At 39.1% G+C, this 26,450-nt stretch overlaps 1 protein-coding gene across 18 annotated transcripts in view; it reads right to left on the minus strand.

Moving 5' to 3' along the window:
* The window catches only part of LOC117964249 (elastin-like), a 54,638-nt gene that overhangs the window by 19,681 nt on the left and 8,507 nt on the right, over positions 1-26,450 (minus strand). For 11 of the 18 annotated variants that reach the window (XM_059000797.1, XM_059000793.1, XM_059000790.1 and 8 more), the window contains exons 2-19: positions 18,909-18,947; positions 17,643-17,684; positions 16,282-16,359; positions 9,878-9,937; positions 9,573-9,665; positions 8,400-8,459; positions 7,083-7,145; positions 6,680-6,745; positions 6,322-6,369; positions 5,872-5,943; positions 4,995-5,063; positions 4,302-4,376; positions 2,868-2,906; positions 2,506-2,574; positions 2,215-2,271; positions 1,893-1,985; positions 825-863; positions 247-354 (exon numbers count right to left, since the gene is read on the minus strand). In XM_059000797.1, coding sequence (XP_058856780.1) covers positions 247-354; positions 825-863; positions 1,893-1,985; positions 2,215-2,271; positions 2,506-2,574; positions 2,868-2,906; positions 4,302-4,376; positions 4,995-5,063; positions 5,872-5,943; positions 6,322-6,369; positions 6,680-6,745; positions 7,083-7,145; positions 8,400-8,459; positions 9,573-9,665; positions 9,878-9,937; positions 16,282-16,359; positions 17,643-17,684; positions 18,909-18,947 — 1,170 coding nt within the window. The remainder of the gene's footprint in view (positions 1-246; positions 355-824; positions 864-1,892; positions 1,986-2,214; positions 2,272-2,505; positions 2,575-2,867; positions 2,907-4,301; positions 4,377-4,994; positions 5,064-5,871; positions 5,944-6,321; positions 6,370-6,679; positions 6,746-7,082; positions 7,146-8,399; positions 8,460-9,572; positions 9,666-9,877; positions 9,938-16,281; positions 16,360-17,642; positions 17,685-18,908; positions 18,948-26,450) is intronic. The other 7 variants (XM_059000802.1, XM_059000804.1, XM_059000803.1 and 4 more) reach the window with 5 other exon arrangements.

The raw sequence follows: 26,450 nt of genomic DNA on the forward strand, positions 1-26,450 counted from the left end.
CATTAGTACAGTGCTCCATACTAACTACAGGATCATCCCCAGTTAGTACGCTGCTTTAAGTTCATTGTAATTCACCCACTAACAGTCTTGAATAGGACACTTCAACTCTAAACATACTTTGGAGCACAATGAACCAGTACAGTACAGCAGACGGATCAAGAGATCAGCAGTCCTGACCCAGCTGATGGGGCTGCATGTTACTGCCAATGTGGATATGCCTTCTGACCAAACACAAGTCACTGGTACCTCCAGGGTAGACTCCCACTCCACCAGCTCCAGGGTAGACTCCCGTTCCACCAGCTCCAGGGTAGACTCCCGTTCCACCGGCTCCAGGAACGAGACCGGCACCAGCCCCTGGTTGAAGGGGCGCACCGCAGTGAACATTTTTGTGTTGCAATGTGTACACTTTTGCTCATTTTATTTATTTATTTTTTTTACCATGGAAACATGTGTTAAATAGTATTTCTGAACAAACAAGGATGAACGTACTAGAATCCCACAGCTGGTATGTATGTGAGCACACACACATTCTGCTAACAAAATATTTTTTTAAAAAATTGCTTTTAACAGGTTTAACATGGCCAACATTTCATAGAACGAAAAAAACAGATGCTTGTTGCACATTTATAATGCATCACAGGTCACACTGTAGCGATTGCACTGGCCTGGTGTAAGAGCAATTCTAAAACAGAAGGTTTGTGAGACAGAGCAAGAAAAACATTCAAAAGAATGTTACCATATTTTGGAGGTTTAGCACCAAGCTGAGGAATTCCTGCAATAAAGATTAGTGAATGTGCTTGTAATCAGAAAGTCGTGGCTCTCACCATATTTAGCAGCTTTGGCTGCTGCCTGGACTCCAGCACCTGGGATGAAGACAAATTGCACCCATCATAAGAATCTAAGAACAAAAGACAAGCAACAAGCTTCCGGTCCCTAGTAGCTGGTTGATCCTGATGATTCAGCATCAACAAGGTAACCCGCCCCATACGCCCACCCCCACTCTCTGTTTAATAAAGCGTCTTTGGGACGCTAGAACAGGGGTGTCAAACTCCAGTCCTCGAGGGCTGCAGAGTCTTCTGGTTTTCATTCCAACTTAAGCTCTCAATTAACTTAATTGATCAAATCACTTGTTCAATTGTTATTATTTTTTCAAGGTCTTTCACAGTTGATGACTTCAAAAATGCACTTGAGGTATAATGCCAGTGACTGCTACAAAATACAATAATATAACTGTATCCATATGTGCTGTTTATTATAACATCAATTATATACCATTAATAGATGTACAATCTATTCATAATAATAGATCATTAATGTGAATAATTCCAGCGCTCTCGTGCTTATAAAACATGTGAAATAAGCAGTGAGAAAATTCTAATTGAGTGAAATTGAAATTGCAGAGTAAGAACAGTAATATTCAGGAGGATGAGAAAATGTAGGATATTAACCTTAAACTAAAGCGCAATCAGTACATCGGCAGTTTATATGTGCTTATTAAAAATGTTACAAATTAATTTGTGTTGCATTTTTTTCTACCAAAGATTACCAATTGCACTTGCAGTCTTTTTAAACTCCATCTTAGAACCTAACCACAGTCTACCTGGAAGCACTTTATTATTTGCAATTAAAATTATGCTGCAGTCTAGCATTAGTACAGTCCTCTGTACTAACCACAGGATCATCCCCAGTTAGTACACTGCTTTAAGTTCATTGTAATTTACCCACTAACAGTCTTGAATAGGACACTTCAACTCGAAACATATTTTGGAGCACAATGAACCAGTACAGTACAGCAGACGGATCAAGAGATCAGCAGTCCTGACCCAGCTGATGGGGCTGCATGTTATTGCCAATGTGGCTATGCCTTCTGACCAAACACAAGTCACTGGTACCTCCAGGGTAGACTCCTGCTCCACCGGCTCCAGGGTAAAAACCAGGAACTCCTCCTGCCCCTGGATAGACACCACCCCCGGGAACACCACCACCTGAAACGGGTAAAGCAATGACTGTTAATGTGAATCAATCTCTGGAAACCGATTCTACAATCTCTAACTTGTCGTAGGCACTGTTTGCATGCCATAGGCAAGCGTACCATCCTTGTACAGGGCAATGCCTGTACCGTGCCTTCGTGCTTTAACCATGCATCACTGTGCTTTCAAGAAACGCATGCAGGTTAGTCAATGCGTTTTTAAATCAGAAAGTCGTGGCTCTCACCATATTTAGCAGCTTTGGCTGCTGCCTGGGCCTGAGCTGCAACCTGGGCTCCAACACCTGGGATGAAAACAAATTGCACCCATTATAAGAACCTAAGAACAAAAGACAAGCAACGAGCTTCCGGTCCCTAGTAGCTGGTTGATCCTGATGATTCAGCATCAACAAGGTAACCCGTCCCATACGCCCACCCCCACTCTCTGTTTAATAAAGCGTCTTTGCGACTCTAGAACATAGCTACCGTTTAACTTCAAGTGCAATTTAATTAATATCGGCTAAAATGAAATGCTTTACCATTTGCTGTGGGGTATCCTGGCTTTGATCCGGCTCCTGCTCCTAATCCAGCTCCCAAACCACCATAACCTAGAACAGCAACACGGTCAAACTGTGCGCTCCAAGAGCACTAGCCTTCATGCGTTGTCCCAGAGCTTACATTAAGAAACCTCTTAAGGATAGGACAGCTAAGCCAACTGTGACTTCTGCATTTTAAAGTATCACTTTTTGAGCAATGAAGAATGTCTGTTGGATATCGTAGAATTAACAACCATGGATTTACAGCGATTCTATTCGACAGACTGGAAATGTTTAAACAAGCATTGAATATTTCCAGGGTTTTTATTGTCCAGAATGTATTGTGAAGGATCAAAGTAGCCTACCATAGGGCAGAGCTCCACCATAAGGTGTTCCATAGCCACCTGTTATAAACCAAAACACAGAATCAGCAAGTTACTTTTCATCAGAAGCTTAGTATACACTCCCCAAAATGTAGAAATGAGTTTGATAGCATTTAGGAACTTTTGTAGAACTAGGTCAAAACTTGCTTGTAAATTGTTAGTAGGGTTGCTTCAAGGTGTATTTAAAACACAGGTCATGCCACCGTTTCTTTCTGTTCGTTCTAAGATGGATTACTGAACTTTCTCAAAATCACATATTGAATGTGCTGGATTGTATTCTCTCTTCCCTAAGCACTTGAATTTGATGCCATGACCCAAGCTTTATCATTACCTTGTCAAGCATTTGCTCGCTCTGAACTCAAGCATGCACACTGGCCCCTGTGCTTCATGCTGATTGCTGGTTTACATCATCAGCATGACGCTGCTTCAGAGCACATTGGTTTTATTAAGAACAAGACATAATACATTCACAGCCTCTTGAACGATTCCGCCTTTGGTTCTTGAACCAAATGTAAAGCTCATGTTTGAAGAAACCTAAAGTAGTGCAGTGACGTTTAGGAGTAGAGGTGGATTTAACGGTTCAGTGAAAACTACGTTTCTCAACCGGAAAAGAAAGCAAATTCACAATGCACACCACAATGTAATGATTTGTAGACTGGACTTAAACTGACCTAAAGACTTCTCTATTTAGGAATCAAACCCATTCTTTATATTAAGACTGCAAAGTGTCAGTATACAGTCACCCAGTATTGTGGAGACTGTGGGAGTCCGTTCAATTGATCTAAACAATGCTGTTTAAATGATTAAAATAAGACATGCCCTGGTGTTTTACATAGTTTTACAGATAAGAATACACTATGGAGATTTACTTATACTGTTATTTGTTTGTTTTCCACAACCTTAGTACACAAAGATCCAGTTTGAACCAGCAAAAATGAAACGCTTCCCCAGCAAAACCAGTTTAGTGATACAGTATGATATCAAAAGCATTTAAAGCAATGTAGCAAATGTTGTAAAATGGATAACTCAGCTACTGTTAGTGAAATTATTTAGTGGTTTAAAGTTGAGCCCTTAAGTGCCAGTTTTTTAGGCAATCGACAATATTAGACAGTTAAGTGGCAATCAGTTGCTCAGCTTTAAAGCTTGTCTGGCTTTAGTATGGTATGCTTCCTTCCATCATGAAATTTGAAGTCTGATGCGTTTTGTCTCATGGAGTTCTCCAGAGAAAAAGGGAGATGGAGGAAGATACAATACAAGATCCTGATTTTGAGGCCTATATATTAGCATATAGTAATATAAGATCTAAGCACACAGCAGTGTGTAAGAATAAGTTGGACGCAGTTTTTGATATGGCTTACTAAGGCCTCAAATGAAGGGTCGTGTATTTCTAACTACAAAGTCCAGGTACTAACGCACCATACATGACCTGTGGACGGTAACCATTGTAACCATACCCCGGGTATCCATATTGGGGCTGGTAGCGGCTGTAAACTGGGGTAAAAAGTGGGTATTTAATACATCATTATAGGGAGACACACTTAACAGAACTGTATCAAATAGTGTTTTTGTTATGCTGATAACATTTACAGGAAACACAGAAGGACCTGGTATTTTTGGCAAGGCTTATAAAGCCTTTATTAACAGACATTGAACTGTAAATATTTTTCTGTACCCTTGACCATGTTTAAACCATGTATTGCATCCAATAGTAGCTATGCATCCAATAGTTCCACACTTTGATTTTTGTCCCCCATTTAGCAATAGCTCAAGGCCATCCATGACCTTGTCTGGGTATTGGCTTGGTCACTGCTGGGACTCGATTCTGCTCCTCCCTTCCCAATGTGTGAGTCCTGTGGACTGGAGCACCCGCAGAGATTTGAGATGTCAACTGCTGGCAAGCACAGGCAGTCCCCTCTATTTAAGCATAGGAATGCACGCAATGCTGTGATGGGCCGACTGCATTCACTCCATCCAACGATAGCTATGAATTCCTGCATTCCTCAACTTTAAAGATGGTGTCTATTTATTAATGAACCGTCTGTGATGATTGATATTATGTGTTTGCAAACAGAAGTCTAAGAAAAGGCAAACGGTCATGGCAGACTGTACCTGGTGCTTTCGGAGCTTTGATAGGGTATCCAAACGGGACTCCCGGCCGTTGACCATATCCACCCAAACCTGGATAATAGAAGTAAAAGTTCCATTTAAGAGGATTTTACAGTGCCTCACAAACCACATCCAAGGTTTAGAAAAAGGTGGAGGCTATGCGAGGGCAATGCAGAGTTTTTGTGGCCGTCACTGCCAGCCTGCAAAAGGACCAGTTGATCATGTGTTTACGCTTCAAGCACATGAATATATACAGAACAAGACGAAACATTTGAAACATATAGGGCGGTGTTTCCTTTTTATAACCCTTGCCTACACTACTGTATTAAAGTTTTAAAGAACACTACAGCGCTGCCATTATCACTGTGAGCATTCCTAAACAGGCTGAACCTCAATTTGACATTTCAATGCTGATTTGTTTCTCATATGTGTAGTTGAGATCTGTATTTGTACATCCCAGATAAAGTTCAAGAAAATTGTTAAAATCCAAGATCCCCTCATGGTATTGCATTGGCCCATAGAGGGCAGTCAATCCCAAGCTATCCTACAATGGGAATTTAAACTGCTTGCAAAGTTAAACGACCAATACAAGGTTAACATTTGAACACGGGAAAGAAACTTACCTCCATAGCCGTCTCCATATGGGCCTCCCGCCCCTAAACAAAAGTCTGTGTTGGACTATGAATCTTTTTTTGAAATGGTTCTGCTATATAACCCCATCAATCCACCATGTTTTTCTTAAACATGCTTTCCAATGCACCACTTCTGTTTTCTTTACCTTCCGTGGGATTACCATGCTTTCACTATTGTGTTGTGCTTTTAAGAGCCAGTGTGATGTTCTCCACTAAACGCAAGGAGTCAAAGGCTTGTCCAACATTACCTGCTTTTGGTTTGACTCCAGTCCCAGTGGGGACTCCGGGGATCACTCCATTTGCTCCTGGGTACCTCAGACCTAGACCAACAGCATGGGATTACAGGGCTCACATTTAAAACTTGGCCTGAGAACATTACTATTCAGAGAATCAGAATCGGACCTGTTTGCTGACTACCATAAAACATGGCACTGTATTATTTAAGTCACAGCTTAAGCATTATAGGGTCTATTTAAATTATCTAAGCAGGAATTAAACAGCAGCCTAATTTAGATCATTAATACAGGGTCTAGTGTTAAAAAGGCGCTTTATAAGGGTTGCTGAATTGCTGCATTGCATCATAGACAGCATGTTGTCATCTTTGAGGTGTCTGTGACCACTCAATCTTTTCAGCTGAACCAGAAACAGACGGTTTTAAACTATAGTAGTTTGGTTAGCGACTTAATAATTTGACCAACCTGTGCCTGGAACAAGCCCGCCAGGGTAGGCACCTGGGACCCCAACACCTGAACAAAACACAACGAGGAAGATGGCAAAATGACTCTCAGTCTCTCCCGTTTACTGTTCATTGAAGATTCTGTGAGACTGTTTAAAGAACTGGGGTGTAAACCAGGCCTGACTAAACTGACCTTCTCTAGTGTCTCATACTCTGGTCTAACCCTGGAGAGAAGATGCCACAGCTCAGGGGACAGTTATCCAGCATACATATCTTTCACATATTGTAGGACAATATATTATGAGATGCAGGCATTTCGTCTTAACAAGTTCAGTATTCAACTGTTCATTGTTGAACTGTTGATCTCATTCCTTCCTCACCTGGTACCTTTTGGGGCTTCCCAGCCCCCACTCCTGGACGGAGCCCAGTTTGTGGGATTACAGCACCTAGAGGAGAAACGGGGGGGATTATACACTTCTAGAAATGCTATACAGTTCATTCTTCATGCATCCATGCATTCATGCATTCAAAATGCATGCCCTGGAAGTGAAATGTGGTATTTTCGCCAAAGCAAAATAATGCATACAAAAATATCAACATTGGTTTACTAGGAAAGAAAACTGATTTTGATGATAATCTGTTTCCCGCAAAAGTCAAAGTCAGATTCTAAAAAGGAATCCAGGAATGACAATTCATAAAGAGAACAAAAAACAGCATAGCAAATAAAAAAAGAGGATTGGTATTTGGTGCAGGAGGTAGCCTGATCTCTATTGTGTGTAGCACCTGTGGATACTCCAGGCTGCACTCCAGTTCCAACCCCAACTCCTGGCCCGCCAGTTCCAGGACCTGTCAGAAACAAGCTTTGTTACAAGAGGATTTCCAAGTTCCATTTCAGCAGCTTTGCAGTGCTTTCCAGAGAAACACGGTCTTGCTTGGATTTATTCAAAGCACAACCACATTTTAGTTTAAAGCTCATGCACTCCCATGGCGGCTTGTTGAGTCCAAAAAGAAAGGATGTTATGTCAAGATCTCGAGAAAACCATTAACGTTATCACGAGATAATTTATTTCAGGATCTCGATATTACCATTTCTTTATCTCGTGGTGACAAGATAATTTATCCCAGGATCTCGAGAAAACGGAAGTGATTACTTCCTGTTACCCTGGATCTATCTCAGGAACAAGGAAGTAATGACTTCCGTTTTCTCGAGATCCTGAGATAAATGATCTTGTGATCACGAGATAATGGAATGGTAATACCGAGATCCTGAGATAAATTATAAAGGAAAAATACCGCAGCTGTGAGAAGGTGTGGGAAAAGAAAGGGAGAAAGACATACTGCACTCCTTTATCTTTTAAACCAGGCTTGGAAATAAAGACCAAATATGTTTTTCTTCTTAGAATAAAGGTGGAAAATAGCACGGTGGATCAATGTTCCATTCAAAGTGGAGATTTCAAAGACAAACATTCATATCAGTTCTTAATACAGCAGCAGCCTTCTTGAGACAACCTAGCATCAGGATTCAAAGAATTAAACTCAGTTAGGGTTTTTCCCTTATATCCTGATATTGTACACTACATAATGTATGCCATCGGAGCTTGGGGTATCAGGAGAGAATTCCAGTTATTTGCTGTCTTTCTTTGCTAGCAGATGCTTTGATAATGATAGCGATTAAAGTATATAAGTATCGTACCTTCACCATTCTAGAACAATAATCATATTAGTATATCTCAGGTAGGTCATGTTAAAGGAAGCCATACAGTAACCCCTACCTCCTACTGTAGAAGCCTTTCTAGGGACACCTCTAACCAACAGAGTCAAATATTAATTACTAATACAGTGCAGTGATCGTCATCATAGTATATTAGCCAGTACATAGTTTTGCATTCCTCGTTTAGCAGTACATATGCAGTACAGTGGATGTGCATGCATGTGTTCATCTGCACACATATAAAATATCCTGGTTTGGATTTTGATGTTGATTGTAATGCAATCTTTTCCAGCAATTTTGTGATAGTTTAATACCACTGCCTATCTTTGAAGAAGATGGCATGCTTCAGGTAAGATCAGGTTATGTTCGAGGTTTAAGCCCACACATACCTACTCCACCGGGGACTCCACCACCTGGTAGCCCACCTACTCCAGTGCCAGGTACTAGTCCTGAAAGAGCAAGGTACACACATCTCATTGCCTCTCGCCTAGAGAGCTCACGCTATGGACTGTGATTGACACCTTAAATACTGGCCTCAGTAGAACAGCTAAGATCAAAATCAAGATGAAGACAACAACAGGGGCTCCCGAGTGGCGCATCCAGTAAATGCGCTCTGCGTGGAGTGCAGGATGCGCCCTATAGCCTGGAGATCACAGGATCGAATGTCATTGCTGACCGTAACCGGAGGTTCCTAGGGGGCGGCGCACAATTGGCCGAGCACCGCATGGGTAGGGAGGGCTTAGGTCGGCAGGACAATCCACGGTTCACCGCGCACCAGCGACCCCTGTGGCTGATAGGGCACCTGCGGGTCTGCAGTGGAGCCATTCTGATCTGTGTTGTCCTCTATCACTATAGGTCGGGTGGCTTCGCTGTGGATCCGCAGGGTGAAAAATGACGGATTGGCAAAAACACATTTCAGAGGATGGGTGTTTCAGCCTCCGCTTCCCGAATCGCCGGGGGGGGGGTTGCAGCGGTGAACCGGAATAAAAAATAATAATTGGGCATTCCAAATTGGAGAGAAAACTGTGGTAAAAACCATTTATAAATTTATAAAAAAACAACTAAAACAAACACAAAGAACAATAACAAAAACAACAACAGTGCGAACAAGAACAAGACCTAGAACAAGACCTAGAACAAGACCTAGATTAAGAACATGGAAGGACCTAGAATAAGACAAAGACCTAGAACAAAAAAAGAAAACAAGACCTAGAACAAGAAAATGAATAAGATCTGAAATAAGATGAAGATCAAGAACATAAACAGGTCATAGAATAAGACCAAGATCAAGAACAAGCACAGTGCCTAGAACAAGACCTAGATAAAGAACACGAACGACCTAGAATAAGACAAAGACCAAGAACAAGAAAAGAAAACAAAACCAGGACCAAGACCTAAAAAAAGATAAAGAAGAAAACGACAACCAGCACCAAAATACATAATCACATCTATTTCCATGGATGATCAGGGTTGAGAAACCCACATGATTTCTATGAGGACAAGCGATCAGAGAAGGCATCAGAGATCTGACCTTGAATCACAAGAATGTAGCTCTACAGTACCTGGCTTTTGTTTATATCCAGTGCCGACTCCTGCACCTAGGCCAGGATAGAGTTGTGGGATCCTTCCTGCCCCCAACCCAGCTTGTCCAAGACCTGGCAGGTATAAACAAACTGTGAGTGAAAATGTTCCCCAGCACATAGAACCTAAAAACACATTTAAATGGTTCACTTTTATTATAGCATTAACAACCTCATCAGTGGTGATTACCTGTAGATGAATCGCCCCTGTCTGTTGCCGCGGTCAAGGATCTACATGTTCTTATGCTTAAATAAAAAAAAATGCCTTATTAAGGTTCATAATGTACCTGCTTTAGCAGCTTTGTATCCAGCTCCAGGTCCACCCAGTCCTCCCAGGCCAGGGACCCCTGCGAGATAAGAGGCCAGCATTAGACAGTTCATACATGGACCAGTATAATTATCTGGGACCCATTTAATTAGTAGCGGATTTATATCTTGTGCTATTTAGATACGGATTATAAGAAAGAAAAAGTGAATGCTTTTCCAGGAGGTAGTGTCTAGAAAAATGGATTGCACACAGCATCTGACATGCAGGGGTGAGTGTGTGCGTGTGTGTATGGTGGGGGGGTGGGGGGGGGGGGGGTGGGTCTTTACATTACATCAAAACTGTCTCAAAAACCCAGAATTCTGTTTTAACTACGTCATAGTTGCGCCCCTAACAGAAAAACAAAGAAAAAAAATCCAGAAACACAAACCATGCCAGAGGGATCTCATAACGGATTAGCTAGAATATTGTCTTCTACTTCAGGATACTGTTTATGCTGTCCATGTTAATGAAAATCAGAATATGTATTTGAAGACATGTTATGGGATTCATTAGAAACTGTACCTGAGTTTCCTCAGGTACAGTAAAAGGTTTTTTTAAAGTGACACGTGATAGGGAAATTCAGTCACAAGGCTTGGGTGAACTTATTTGAGTTTCTGTTTGGTCCTTATAAAAATGGTATTACTTATTCTTGTGAAAAAAAAACCTTTAGTTTTAATGGCTTCCAGAGAAGCTTGCATATCTGAATTATGAAGCAAGGACTCTGGAAAGGAAAACATGCATGTTTTGAACTGATTTATCCTAACAATGGAAATAATTGTGTTCAGAATGGCTCAAGTGTTATCGTAACTGTAATTGTGAACATTCCTTTAGAGACTTCGGCCAATTCAGCTCTTGACAATCCAAGACACACAAACTGCATTCAGAGCAGTATAGATTCTATCAACGGTTGTACAGCCAGTGTATTCATAAGCCTTGCCTAATGCCCCTGCACTGTCAACACAGTGAAAACTCTTCCTCTAAGCAAGGGCTTTACTCTCTGTGTATAAAATTCTATAGTCTGAATGTTGATGTAGCGCACACGGGGGCAGGGGGCAGGGTTGGTAGGTGACGCAATCAAATCTGAAGACATAAGCCCGATACCAGCTCCTGCAAGGGAGCCGGCTCTTTGCTTCAGTGCGGGAGGTCCCGGGTTCGCGTCCCACCTCCACCTGTGAGGCTGCGGTAACCGAGATCGTTACATTGGCATGGCAACAATTTATAAAATGTTGACTTGCCAGTTGACAGAGCTATTGTATGGGACCACAACATGCACAATTAGTTGGGCTTAATTCACCAAAACATTGGAAGCCTGAATGAGTATAGAGATAGTCCTCGGGTACTGCATTAACAAGCATAGTCTTCTGTATTTTCAAAATTAATTTCCTGATCGACAACAAGACTACTAAAGCAAAAAAAAAAAACTATATTAAAAAAGCATTCCGCTGCCTGTATAAAATGCTATTTTAATTGAAAAGTGACTGGTAACCCCTGGCAACCGGTAACTCCTGGCAACCAGTAACCCCTGGCAACCGGTAACCCCTGGCGCAATGCACTGAATCAGCTGGGGGAAAAAAATGAAGATGCCATATTGTGGTTTTGTGTGTCCTTGTGTTTTTGAGCTACTGTAGTGATATTTATTACAACACTCACTGTTGAATGAATCTAGTTACTTGAAAACTGTGATTAATTTAAATAAACAAACAGGTTCTTCCTCTCTCACACACTCTTCCCTTTTTCCTCAAAGAAGAGAGAGGAATCTACTAAAAGTTTTCCTATCCATTTCCCTGAGTTGCTTTACGGTAGGTCAAAGAATGCGACCCTCCAAGTGTCTCTGGCACTTTGTTTGACTCTGAGTTTGACAGTGTTTCTCTAAAGGAACCCAACGGGAAAACCCTGTTTTCAGCAAACTCATTGATCTATCAGCTACTATAAATAATGAAAGCACTGCAATAGCTTTCCAGTTACAGATTACAAAGCCTCAAATTTGCATTTGTATTTTTTCAGACCAACACTACAAGTTTTTGTTCTCTTAATCCAAATAGCCATATAAAAAATTCCATATGCCCTGTGTTCCCTCTCAAAATTACTTATCTAGTCTATTACTACAGTTGCCATGAAAGTCTGCCAACAAGATGACAGGAAAAAATAACTTATAGGCATACTGCACTACAGCTATTGCTTGGCTCAACTATCCTTTTCAGCAGTTATTCTGGATACTGAACTTTTGTTAGAAAAACAAGCGTTGGAAGGAGACACTTCTTTGCACTTCTTCACACAGAGAGCGAGGAGGGCTTGGAATGAGCTACCTTGTCATGCTGTTGATGCAGAAACGCTTGGATCCTATAAGACCTATCATGGTTGGATTTGTTTTCATTCTGGGCCGTCTTAACGTTGGCATCACGCCTGCCTCAATATTTCAGCCTGGGCTGAAGCATCTCACAGGTACAGAGAGTACATTACCCTGGCAGAACCGCGGCTGAAATACCTGCTCATTTATTACTAAGATTTATTATGTCTCGAGCAGAGCTACGGTGCAAATCATGCACCGAAAACGTCAATAAAAGAGCAAACAGAAGAGGTATGTGCTGTTGGCGGTGTGCTTCGTAACACAGCCCAGATGGCTCACATATGCACAGAGTGTTTTCAGGCAGAATACTTTTCTGATAGCTCACAGCTGATGAATGATGTTACCATAAGCAAGTCAGTCAGCCACCCAATACATTTTTGAAGGCTAATTGTCGTTGATATACTTTTAAAGAAGGGATTTCACACTCACACGCACCCTATTCACAAATCGTCACACTTTACTAATTAGACAGTAGTGTAGAATGAATCTGTGGTTACGTAGTAATCACACTGTAAACCATAAGCGTAAAAAAAAGGGTCATTAAAAAGATGTTAGAAATCTGTAATTGATGTTAGAAAAATGTAATTGAGCATGTAGTTGCATTGTAGCTATACAGTCATCTGTGTAATCACAAAGTTATTACAATGTAACTCAACATCACTTTGAAATTTTACATACATAAAAAAAATAGGGGGACCTCTGAGAACATTATTTGGGTTAAAAAGAAATGGATGGTTCGCACGGGACTAAATTTCACCAAAGTGATTTTTAGTCCCATGCGAATCGGGCTTTAGTGTAATTACAGGACACTCATTTTTAAAGCTAGGTTTGAGTAATCAAATACATTTTTAACAAAATTAACTAATAGCCGTGAAGAGTAAACAAGTTTCTGTGTACTGCATTGATCTCTTAGCAACCTCCGATGAGATTTCTACAGATTTTTGACTGTCTGGCATACAGTCAAATCAGAGCTAAAAAGCAGCATGGAAGAGAGTAACCCTTTTCAGCCAGGATATGGAGTTGAAGGCTAGATTAATGGGCCCTGCATCTGAAGGCTGGCCATAGTCATGCTGAAAGGCCCGCAGCCATTTAGGAATATATAAATGTGGATGTTAAGGACAGGGGTGATTGTCTGTAAAACAAAGCAGATGTTCAGAGAGACGGAAACCCCTTGTCTGAATAATCTCCCGGGTCGCTTTTATAATTGCTGTGCAACAAATTGCTGAAGGACAGGCAGCTGGAGGCTTCTCAGGACTGAATAACAGTAAAAAAAAAAAAAGCTGTAGTTAGGATGACTAAGTGGATGTGTCCATGTCCATTAACTTCTAAGAAATGGTGAAATTATTTAGAAAAGTATAAAGCTATGGATAAAGAACTTGCTAATAAATACATTTTTAAAAACCGGTTGGCTTTAGTTGTATAACATGACTGTAAGTCATCTTGTCATTAAACCTGAATCGAATTATTATTATGTTAGCTATAGGAGAAAATCTGACAAAATCTGCACTTATTCATACAATATGAAGAGCCTTTCACTTCAGTTTTAAAATCATATTCCCTACTAAATTCATATACAGTAGCTGTATATATGTAAAGAGGCAAAGTAAAACTTCTAAAGAAGCTAAGTCAAGCAGACAAACATTGAAGCAATGATAAAATCCACATGTGCAGTATTCATATCAAACCATAACACTAACATGAATTTATCATGACCAGGAGTTAAAATTGTGACGAAAAAAAGGCAAACTTCCATTCTAGCGTTTTGCACTAGGATAACAACTAATACAGCTTCCACAGAGCAGGCTAGAACACACCGCTCACACTGCATCTACAGTTCTCAGGAGCATGGCATACGTTCACTTTCCTGCAGATTTTATTAATGACACATGATCTTGTCTCTGAGTATCGATGAATAATGACAGCTTGTAAAATAGCTACCGTTTCTTGGCTTGTTGCTCTCTTCTAGAGAGGTTGTGGATCATCTTTTTTTCCCATAACACCTAGGGCCTATATCATTGTAGCAGGATGGGTTGTTTTGCAGTTATTAGGCTTACTGCAAGCCAAGCTGTGACTCATCACAGCTGTCTCTAATTAAGTGCTAATTGGTTTATGTGGAGATTGTTTGTTGCATCGAGTTTGTCTCTAATTTAGTACCTATTTCGTAAGATTTAAAAATAAGTGTTTTGACATTTTACGCACAGTTTTCATGCTTTGTTTATAGCCAACTGGGCTTTGCTTTAAATTAAGCAACATTAACAATTTACTACAGTAAACCATGGTTAATAGCCTAGCAAAGTGTAGCTTAGCTGAGTTTAAATCTGCTCTTATATAACCCTCTGTACCCCTAAAGTCTGCAACACACTTGGTTAACGACAGCAGAGAAGGCAATGAAAGGGGGGGGGATGTCACTCTCCAGAGGAAGTATCTAGAAAGTGCAAGGCTACCTGAAAATAAGGCATGCAAACAAAGGTTAGTTTAACTTAATATAGTATCAGCAGATATGTTTTTGAAAAACTAAAAATGTGCAATTGCTATAACTTTCTAAACTGTGCAGGTGGCACCTACACAGCAAATGTACTTTCATAACTTATCTCTGTTATGATATTCTGTAATGTGATGTTTTATGTGATATTTTCTAATGTAATACTTTGTACTGTGTAAGTCGCCCTGGATAAGGGTGTCTGCTAAGAAATAAATAATAAAGGGACACAACAGACACAACACAGCAATAACGATCCACGATGTGGCACGGAACAGAAAAGCCAGAGCACTTGTTATTATGTTGGTTTTTTTTTTTTAATGCAGTGATTTAGAGGACTGATCTCAAACCACAGTGCACTAGAGCGGCCATTTTGGAAAAAAAAGCTTTGGAACAGACTTTAAAGTTTTAGGTGTAAGAAGCTGCCAGGATGTTAACAATTAAAAGAAAAATGACAGGTGCATTATTTAAACAGTTTGTTGCAACATGTAAGGGCTGTATAACGCTATATTTTTTGGAACCCCGTTACTTACTCTCTAAGACCTTCTTTGGTAGTGACCTTGTAGATTTTCAGTGCCTTGTCTATCCCTAAATCGTCCATGTCTTTTAGAGTTTATTTAATGTTGGTTTAAATAATTCTTGATTTGTACTGCTGGAACTGCGTCTTTAGGGTGAAAGGGTTACAGTGCTTCGTGAAATGTTTATCTTAGAAATGGCTTAGATATTGTTCCAAACCTTATCAGAAGAGAATTCTTTAAACATGCAGTTCCTTATCTTTATAAGCACACAACAGTTTTGATGAAATCTACGCTGTTCATGCGCTGATGTAACGAGCTGTAGAAACTCAGCTTGCAGTCGCTGTATGGAACCTGGGTGAAACAAAGTGCATGCAAAGCTGTCCAGTTATTGTCTAGCTAATGTTTGCTGAGGCACTTTCACACATTAGCAATCATCACTTTGATAAGGGTGCTGGGATTCAATGAGCAGGTTCTTGTTTTTTTTATTGAATGGAACGGTCCAAACCAAACAGGATGTCCTGGCTGAAAGCACTGCCCTGCTACCCAGCAACTAGATAAACAAGAGTCTGATAAGGAAAACCCAAAGATAACTAAGATGTGGCTGCCATTATACAGCACAGGCTGACTCAGCGCTCTCCTGTTGCCTATTGATATATACAGTACGGTATACAAACATTTTTCTTCTACAAAAAAGCACAATGGCCATATTGTATTAACTTCCTCACTGAAAATATTTTTCAGTTGATAAAAAGAGTGATAAGATGAACTTGGAGGAATAACCGCTTTCATTTTCTATCTGCAGGTAGGTGGTTTTCCCCCAGCTCCTAATCTGACTCTTACAACAAAAAATAGTGTAAGAACAAATGTATTAATTTATGAATTAATAAGTCACAATACCAGGTGACTAAACCTATACTAGGCCTTGATCACAAAATGCTTTAAGGAAAGTTTTGTTAAGGAGTCATTAAATCAAATTTGCAGTAGCCCAACTATATTTTCGGCTATAAACTTGAAAAGTTCCTTCTTTACAAATTGCTTACCAGTTCCGACCCCTGTTCCGTACCCTCCTGGGTAGTAGCCACCTCCAACACCTCCGACACCTCCAGCCCCAAGCCCAGCTGCAGTAAAAACACCACAGCTTTTTTTTTTTTAGAAGAAAGCCCTGCTTGTGACTATTAATGCAACCAAAAAACAGATTTTTACTGCAAACACCTCACTTTGTCTCTTTCCTTCTGTCATTGACCAAATGAACGTGTATTGTCATCACTGTACAGTTTTGCATCACCCTATAGATTTAACTAATTTTGCTTCATAAATTTGAATGAAACCTGATGAATAATGTTACTTTAACATATTGAATTACATACTGCTTTGTGGTTTTCCAAAAACTGACAAATTGAAAAATGTGACATTTCGAAACCTAACATGAAATACTGTACTACAATTAGGGCTTCCAGTAGACTTTTGCAATATCATTTTGTATTATTATTTTTTTTTTGATTACATGATATTAAATAAAAGATCTAAATTATGTTCATATAGTTTTTTTTGTTTTTAATTATGTCCTAATTCTAAACGATGCAAAACTTTTGGCCATAGCTGTACATTTGTCAATGAATTGGCAGCACCTGACTAGTTTCGTAGTGGGTTCAGCCTCATTCCATGTTTGCTTCCAATGGGAGTAAATGCACTGAGGAGGGGAGACGATACTAAGCAAAACTTTGACACTTGGCATGTTTTTTTGACACATTTAGCAAATTAAACAACGTCCAGAGGGAAGAATCCCTTAAGAGCAGTAGTTTACTGTGATAAGCCCCTGTGCTGGAAAGCAAACCAATATAAAATATTACAGATGGTTTTTATTCATTTAACTGTCCAGATTGTTTTGTTGGTAAAAGACTTTACAGAGTGTCACATGGTATGCTAAGAGGATAGCAGACAGATGGATTCAAGTTGTTTTTTTTTTTTTTTGGCAGAAGCTGCCATTAATGATTCGGTTGTGAAGTCTCTGGTGAATGAGAAATGTCCAGGAGTATGAGGACGAGGCACGTTTGATTATTTGGCTTTCCGCTACTAGAAGAAAGCAGTCACATTTATAGTTTTATAAACATAGTAAGTGTCTATCAGAAACCTGATCAAATATATCACAGCTAATTACAGCGTATGCAACCTTTTTAACCTGCAGGAGCGTCAGAGTCCCTGTGGAAACGCCAGGAGTGCATTTCTCTCTGTAAAAATATATACAAGGGTATATGATTTAAATTATGTCAGTATTAAGTTCTGCCCCCATCTATATCATTTGAGTCAACCCCTGACTATCTTCTAGTACTGTAACTAACATCTGATTGGAAGTGTGTCCGAAACTTGGAAGAGGATACAATAAAAAAAAATATAGAGGCACCTGCGGGTTTTGCCGGCTTGTAACCTGGTATCCCTCCAGCTCCTGCAAGAAAAAAAAACAAAAAACATTTAGTCCCAAACCATCGTTTCTTTTAAATCACAAAGCCCTTCTTTATTTAACATAAGTCCACATAAGTGCGTCGTGACGAGGACGCGGATAACCTAACGCGTATTTGACACCGTTCTGGTTTTGTAGAATCCGGGGATGTGAATGAAGAAATTGAATTCAATGCGATGCACCGGCTTCGGTCTCTTCTGAAATAGAAATCCCAAAGGCAAAAAGAAAACAAAAGAGCACCCAAGCACAGGACAGTGAGCAATGACTTTGTGACAATGTGCATGTTTTCCGTCTGCACTACAGCCCTGTTTTGAAGGAGCCTGGACTCCAGTGCTTTACAGGTTGGCAGGATCCCAGTCCAGCTGCAGGCTTCTTGAAATGACTTCCATTTGTTTTACTACCACGGGCCCCATAGTAAACAACCAACTACAATTTATACTGCTGACCTTTCATTAACATGTACATGTTTATAAATGAATCCAGAATAAATAAGGATTGGATTTTAAAAAAAAAACAGTACCAGTACTACATTTAAGCAAATGTAATGTCCTAGGCATGGAAAACCAGAACCTGGCCTCTACCAACCATTTCCTCCATTATACAACTAACCACGTCAGTATTTGCAAAGGCAAAGTGACAAAAGGAAACCATGTAACTTCAAACACTTTTAGCTCATCCAAATACAATTTCTGATTGTGGGGTGCATGGCGTATACAGTCCTCTAGTGTTCTCCTCTCGGTTACTGGTGTACTGAAAGTCAAGAAAGAGTGTAGCACCACTTCTCTGCTTACAGTACACCTGAATAAGGGACTTTTGAGTTCTGCAAAGCTAGTTTTTGTATAGCACAGTTAATCTAATAAACAGTATCAATTCTTCACGTCGATTAGCACTTCTGCAGCAACACAAAGGGCAAGTTCTTGAGCTACGTGTCAAACCACATTTTTAACAGTGGTGAATGTGAGAAGTTTCCATGGAAACACGGCCTGGCAGATTTACATGAGAAGAACATGAGAAACATCAGCAGTTTCTCAGAGTAGTACCATGGACATATCAACATTGTCATGTGACTTACAGCCATATGGAAAGGACTTTCACCTAAACCCTCTTTAGAAGAGTCACTTTTTAAGAGACAGGGGAGAACGTCAACTAGAGTAAGTTAAACTTTTACTGTAAAGGTAGGTGAATTAAAAATAAAAATGAACGCCTTACCTGGGTAAAGGGAGCCAGTTCCAGCAGGTACGTAGGCACCTAAGGGATAAAAAAAAAAGACATTTAAAAACAGAAGCAGTTATGCAATGAAATCTGTACCAGCACTGGCAAGGTGCAATACACAGTAAAGCACTTTAATGTGGTAACAAATAAACACAGAAAATGTAATCTGAAATGTAAATCACAAAAATTAAATTAAGCAGAACGAAGAAAAATATTGCAGCTAGCCAACGTATCCATCTAGAGACTTATGAAAAAAAAAGATTTCCAATTAAGATGCATTAAGTGAAAAATCGTTTGTACTCGAAATGTTATAGTGAATTGGAAACTGGATTGGCTACAGTGCCGTGATGATAGCATTGAAATGAACATATTGCTTTGAGCTTGCTGTTACGCAGCTGGCCTCACTGTCACTGTCAATGGGCTTTGGTAATGCAATGGATGAATTGTGCATAGGATCCTTAATGTATACAAAGCAGACACAACCTCCATTCATTGTCTGTTCTATATAACAGCAACTCTGACTACATATTCCACCCTTCCAAAAACCACCTGGAGTTCTAACTGGGTCCTCAATATCATTTCATCAACACACTCCTGATTCTCCCTGGACGGGCGTCCAAGCCAAACTCTGCTTAGCTGGCATGACTATAGGTTCTGTCTGGAGTCCTCAGCTCCAACCAATTAGAAACTGTCAAATATACTTTTCATGGCTTCACCAAGTTCATCTCGTTTTTTTAAGGCGATATGTTTTAAAAAGTCAACTAAAATACTGGTTCAAATAAACCCCTAGTATGGCATCAAATAACCTAAAAACTAATAATATTTATTCTTGGCCACTATTTCCATGAACTGTTTCTACCCACACTGTAATTACACTGTAAACACACAACCATGTGTGCAAATATAATGTAATTACAATAGACACAAACAACAAACAGCATTATTCATTTTGTAATTAAGCATGTTGCTGTGAAGTAGATACATGCGTGTAATTACTGTGTTACTGCAGTGTAATGACAGTGGAGTTACAGACACTTACTGGAATGTGTTACCTTATTATTTTATTCTTTGTGTCCCAAGGCTGATTCACACACAGTCCCCCAGAGGTGAAAAGCATGACCTGTGATTAAATAAACTTTAATGACCTTTTTCTGCATCTTTCAAATGTACGGTAATACATGCAACTTACTGTATCCTTGTAAGTAAGTAAGTGGTCAAAGGACTACTGCTATGCATTACTGAAGCTGAGGCAGGGGGCAGGGTAAACAACAGAGTACTGTACATGGAGATACAAGCCTCCTGAAACGACTGCACGAGAGGATGGATAGATCATGGATACATCATGTTTTGTCATTGTTGTTTAGAATCACTTTGTATATCCTTTTCTGTTTCAGTCATCACATCCTGGTGATTTTTTTAAAAACACAGAAGTTTAAAGCAACCCTGAGCCTCAAAAGTGCTCTTTTCTTCAAGGATCGCAGTGTAACTGTTAACCTGCAACCCCCCCCCCCCCCCCCCCCCCCCCGCAACAGCAGCTGGTGTTTGAAAGACGTGTTATTTCTTATTGGTGGGTCATGATTTCACTCTGATGTACTTGAAGACATGTCTGTGAGTCCTTGTGATGCCACGGGGGTGCGTTATATAGTCACCAAGATTGAAAGACTTTAACAGAAAATCACATGCAAAGTGATTCTAAACAATAACAGGATTTAGATTACCTAAGACATTCCCAAAGATATGGAACATCACCGTGAAGCCACAAGGGGGCACTGTGTAACACGCTTTTAATTAAAGGCTTTCTCGTTCGAACTGCAGGCTGTTATCACTCCAAACGATACAAACTATTTTTTATTTAGTCTGGATTTTACTGGGCAGGAGGCAATATACCGGAGTGAGTTTTCCTTCCAAATTTGGATCCAGAACACAACTGCCAAACCGGTGCAATGTGACAAAGAATTCCGCACATGTTTGATGGTGTTTCGTTTTTTGTTACTGATATTTGAATAAAAGCATGAACCCAATAAAAAGGAGCTTTAATTAGCTGTCAGTGCAGCGGTGAAATGCTTCCAATAACAAATGATCTCACTGCGCAACGCTGACAGAAAGTTCTGCAGGGGGAAGGTTTTATTGACGTGTTTTAATTGTAATACAAATGGGAGTTGGCCTGCATGCAGCTTGGTATAAAGTTGCATGACTCTCATTTTAATGGGTAATCAGCTAGCAGCTTAAGAGTGCAATGAGAAAATGTGATCTTTCCTGTTAAATTTAGAAGAATGTACCACAGAATATCTTAATGCTGTTCTGTACTTTTTCCATACCAGCTTCTTTTTAACCAGTTTGTGGATTCTGTTTCTTTTCTTTTTTTAATTTTTAGGAGCTGCATTGTCAGTTCTTGAGATCAGTGGTTCTTATTGGCAGTTTCACAGGAAGGTAAATTGCTCAACATCAGATCAAGATTTCCTGTTGGCTACCTTCAACTCTAAAATATGCACCCGACCACCCCAACTGTATTTCATGTTGTTCTTGTAATCTTGATTTACTGTATAATGCATCAGTAAATATCATTATAATGATTTACCATTCTGCTGATGCTCATCTACTAAACCACCCTGTGATACTGTACTGTTATCTAGGATGCAGAACAGTAACACACCCTGACACTTACTCACGCATAACTGCAATGCTGCATTGGTGGATTAGCACATTCATTGCACATGTTTCTGGAACAGATGATTACTCTACATGCTGATGTTTCATTATAAAGCTAGCATGCATTTGAAGCTACTGAAACATTACATCGGCATTCACTTCTCTAGCTACGTACCTAACCTCCAAGCAGACGAATAGTTCTGGTCTGCCTTACACCTTAAATGACAATAAAAGTGCTTGAGAAATCTGCCTTGCTGAAAGGTGTCATTTTAAATTGGATTGCACTGTCCAGTACCAGTCACAACACGATAGGAAGAGCAGCTATTAAATAAACATATTTGTACAGTTGAAGAACAGCCACTAGCACTGTTTAAAGTCTGCATTTGGATAATCTGTAAAACTGCAACGTTATTAACAGCAATGCAGACTCTCAGAACTCATTCCCAATCTGAAAAACAAGACTATAAATGAAGGCATCAGCACAAGCTCAGCATTTTTGTTTAATATTTAGCAACCCGTCAACTAATGTTTATATGGGACAATTTTATAAATAATCCTAGAGCTGTTTGAAAAAGGCCTCTATTAAGATGCTTATAATAATACCGAACATAGTGCTTGACTATCTAAGGCAGGTATGAAATCATAATAGAAGAACTCAAACAAAGGCAATGGCAGAACAAGGACAGTAACGGTCCTGTACATTATGAGCCATTGGTAGAATGGTACCCAGGTAGTAACTGTTTATCCTTTGTAAGAAATCACATGGTTTTAAAGAATGCATCGGTTGACAGAACGGGTTCATCCTAAGTCGTTTTAAAAATGAATTGGTTTAAAGTCACACAGTTTATATGTGTTCCCCTTGTACAAAACGCATAAAGGCTTAATCACTTTTTTTATTGTATCATTTTATTTTAAAACTCAAAAAGCAACATTCTTTGCTTTGCAGTCAGTTCTTGTTTTTTTATTCCTGAGGTTTTTGCATGATCATTTTTGTTCACTTTCTTGACTTTTTACTCGGTTTACTATATTTGCAGTTATACCAGACAGGTGGATAAATGAATGGTGCTCAGGTAATATCAGCAGTCTGGACTACATCACAAAAAAACCATCACCTTCTGTGTAAAGGACTTCAAGCAGTGTGGCTTTGAATGCCATTTATTTTAATATTTTTACAATCAGTCTGCGTGACTTTGACCTGTACCATGATTTTCATGAAATCAGGGAGCACAGAAAATGACCGAACAGTATTCTCCAAACACCTACAAACATTAAAAAACACATCACAACCCAACATTGTGAATACAGCTGTGCTGTTCATTTGTGTTTCAATAGCCTCACATGCATGATAGTTGTATTATGAAATAGCAACACTTAAAGTAATCTCTTCCTGAAACATGTGCAGTTATATGGGGCACCAAGTGTAAAAAAAAAAAGCGTTAACATTTTAAAATGTCTTTTTTCCCAGATTTAGCTTAAATCTTGTATTTTTTTCGCAGATTTAAACATCTTTTTTTCAGATTTATAAAGCTTGTGAAAAACATATAAATACATGTTTAAATGTGTACTTTCAGATATAATTTATAAATCTGAAAATATTTAGGAAAGTTTCATGTGAAATAAATCAAAGAAGAGCTCCAGTTTTTACACTCGGCGAGCACTCTTAGCTAAATATCGTTTTTTTAAATCTGTTTTACACTCGGCGAGCACGTTTAGCGTTTATAATGTTTGCTAAATCCAGAGTTAACATGCAAATGAGTTCTGGTCATTTGAGTTTACACACGGAGGCTGCAGAACGAAGGCTCCCATTCACCCATTCACCCTCAACACCCCTACCACGTGACCATAATACCCCACCAACCTTACGTTTAGGGTTAGGATATTGTTATGAAATAAACTTTGTTTTAGTACCTACATTTATCACCCTTATCATGGCTGTAGCATATAATGATGACGTCTATTATTATGAGATGCGCATGCAGCCCTAAACCTGTGTGAGCTACGCTGTGGGAGTCTTCGTTCTGCAGCAATACCCCTCTCCGCTGCTCACTTCCTTCCTCCTCTCCATGGAAACAATGCTTACTTAAACTCAAATGGCCAGAACTCATTCGCACGTCAACTCTGGATTAAGCAAATATTATATATTGAGCTAAATGTGCTCGGTCCGGATTTAGCAGTCAATTTATAGATTTATTTTGAAATTAAATATTTATTTGCGAATGGCAAAGATTTATGGTAATTTGTCAGCTAACTCTTGATTCGCAAAATAAATATTTTTTTTTGAAAATAAATATTTATTTGCAAGCAGCAAAGATTTAGCTAGATCAATCTCTACTCGCCAAGTGTAAAAAAACAAACAAACAAAAAAACTGGAGCTTTTTTCTCAGATTTATTTCACATCCTGGATTTAAATGTTGAAACTTTGCTATATATTTTCAGATGTATAAATTATATCTGAAAGTACACATTTAAACATTTATTTAAATGTTTTTCACAACATTTATAAATCTGAAATGTGCGAAAAAATACAAGATTTACCCCACCCCATACGATTAATGTATTAATACAGCAATGCAGCATTAAACTGTATTAAACCCAACTGTATAAATAGGTAATTGTATGTAAAAATAATGTGTAAAAAATAATGTAATTGTATGTAAAAATAATGTGATATCTTGTAACAGTTGTAAGTCGCCCTGGATAAGGGCGTCTGTTAAGAAATTAATAATAATAATAATAATGATAATAATAATAATAATAATAATAATAATAATAATAATAATAATAATAATAATAATAAACTAATGTTTTCAGAATTTTTTTTTTTTTTTTTATCAGTCTCTGTATTTCTTTTTTATCCTGTATGAATGCCTGAAAGTCGCTCATCACTAGTTAACACCAGCCTACAGTCACATTAATGAAAGTGAATAGCATTCCCACAGGTACAGATTTATATCTTAAAAGACGCTTCATCAGGACATGAATTTAACATAAAGACTATGGATATCTGTATGTGCCTTTGTGACTATTTGTAAATGGAGGGCACAGAACAAACACTGAGAATACTTCATGTGTATAATAAAGTCCTAAACTGTAGAGCAAAGATTTAAGCTTTCATTACAAAAGCTTTACAAAGAACTAGCGTAAGAAAGATGCTAAAAGTGGCACCCAGTCATTGTATTTTTTAAATACGCTGGGCTTTGGAAAATTCACAAGGAAAGATTTACCAAGCAGCAGCTGGCACTGTACTTTTTAAATGGTCCTATTTGTACATGAGTAGAAAGCGTTCAGTCTTTTTTTATCCACCCCTCGGAGAAGCTAAATATACAGCGGTAGTTCCAGTATTGGATTCACTCAGACATAACAGCGCAAACCTCAAACACAAACCTCGCTGACTGGCTGGAGCAATGTGCTATGACGATACTGCCATCCAGACTGGAGAATCTGCAGATTACTGGAAACCCCACTATTCTATGTTGTTCTCTGTACTGCAGCTGCCTTTACCTAGCTTTGATTTTGTCTGGAGAATCCAAAGTGTTCGGACTGAACAGCCTTCATCATTCAATTCAAATCACAAGGCAAAAGCGACCTCCACTCTGCCAACCCCACCAACTTTCTGTCAAGATAAATGTAGAGAAGGCGGAGCTAGCAGAGTTGAAAGTTGACATTGTCACATGATTTTAATAGAATGAGGAATGCTGTTCAGGATTGTCATTTAGGGTTTTCTAGGCAAGCAGAACCCAGGTCTCCTCAGGATGATTATAAACACCATAACAATATAAAAAGAGTGAGAAAAAGAGAAAAAAAAGAAAAAAAGTGAAATGTCACTTGAAGATTTACTCTTTAATAATTATTTTAATTTGTTCCACCATAATTGACTTTTTTGCTAAAGTCACAAGCTATCCTGAGACACAGTATCAAACTCATTTTTTATTATTTTTGATTAGCTTTAGGTGATATCAGGGGAAAATGTTACTGCAGCAAGCACACACACAAAAAAAAAAAAACCTACAATAAAACACAGTTTTGTGGTTGATGTCACAAGCCCCTGCAACTACCCCACCCCATTAGAACATCTGGACACACATGCTGTGGAGAACACATAAATGCCAAGTATGCTTAGAAAAATAAATGCAAGACACAGTCTCTGTTGTAACGATAAAAGTTCTGTTCTGGGCAACAGCTACAGTATCTGAGCAGTTGAATGCCTTGGCAGGGCATGAAACCTGATTTCACAGCGAGAATACTAAATGGGCATCGGGATGTATGGAGAATTTTCAGCTGTTGAAGCTCGGATGGAAGTCTGGAAAATTCGGCGAATCAAAAAAATAAAGGATTTGTGTAGGATGGGGAAATGTTAACTATATCCGAACACGGCGACACAGCTACTGTACAGCTAAACCATTCTTTTCTATTCAAAGTAATTCCACAGTCTACAGGTCTACAGTACCTAATAAAGTTTTACCTGCAGTCGGATTAAAATCAAACTTCAGAGGTTCACCTCTATAGAAGGACCACCTATCTTATTTGACCTCACCAATGAATCCCCAAAGAGAATATTTCTCATCTTAACACATTTAGTTATAAAGACTATAAAGACCACTTTTTCACTAGTCTCTCGAGTATGAAATTGTTACAGTAAAAATAATATGGGTACCTGGGTCTTAAACTATTGGGGAAAAGCTGCGTATTTCCTGTGTAGTACTTAAAAGACGGACAAAGTAGAATAAACTAAACAACAGAGAGAATAAACGATGATTGAAAACTTGTGGTCCATTTGGGAAACTACATCAGGTGGTGAGATGGGGATTTATGATGCAGACCTTTACTTTATGAGAGACAGGAGACTAAAGAAACACTTTTGTCTTTAACTGTTTATGCAGAAACACTCAG

This window comes from Acipenser ruthenus, chromosome 26 (assembly GCF_902713425.1).
Source record: "Acipenser ruthenus chromosome 26, fAciRut3.2 maternal haplotype, whole genome shotgun sequence".
Classification (NCBI taxonomy): domain Eukaryota; kingdom Metazoa; phylum Chordata; class Actinopteri; order Acipenseriformes; family Acipenseridae; genus Acipenser; species Acipenser ruthenus.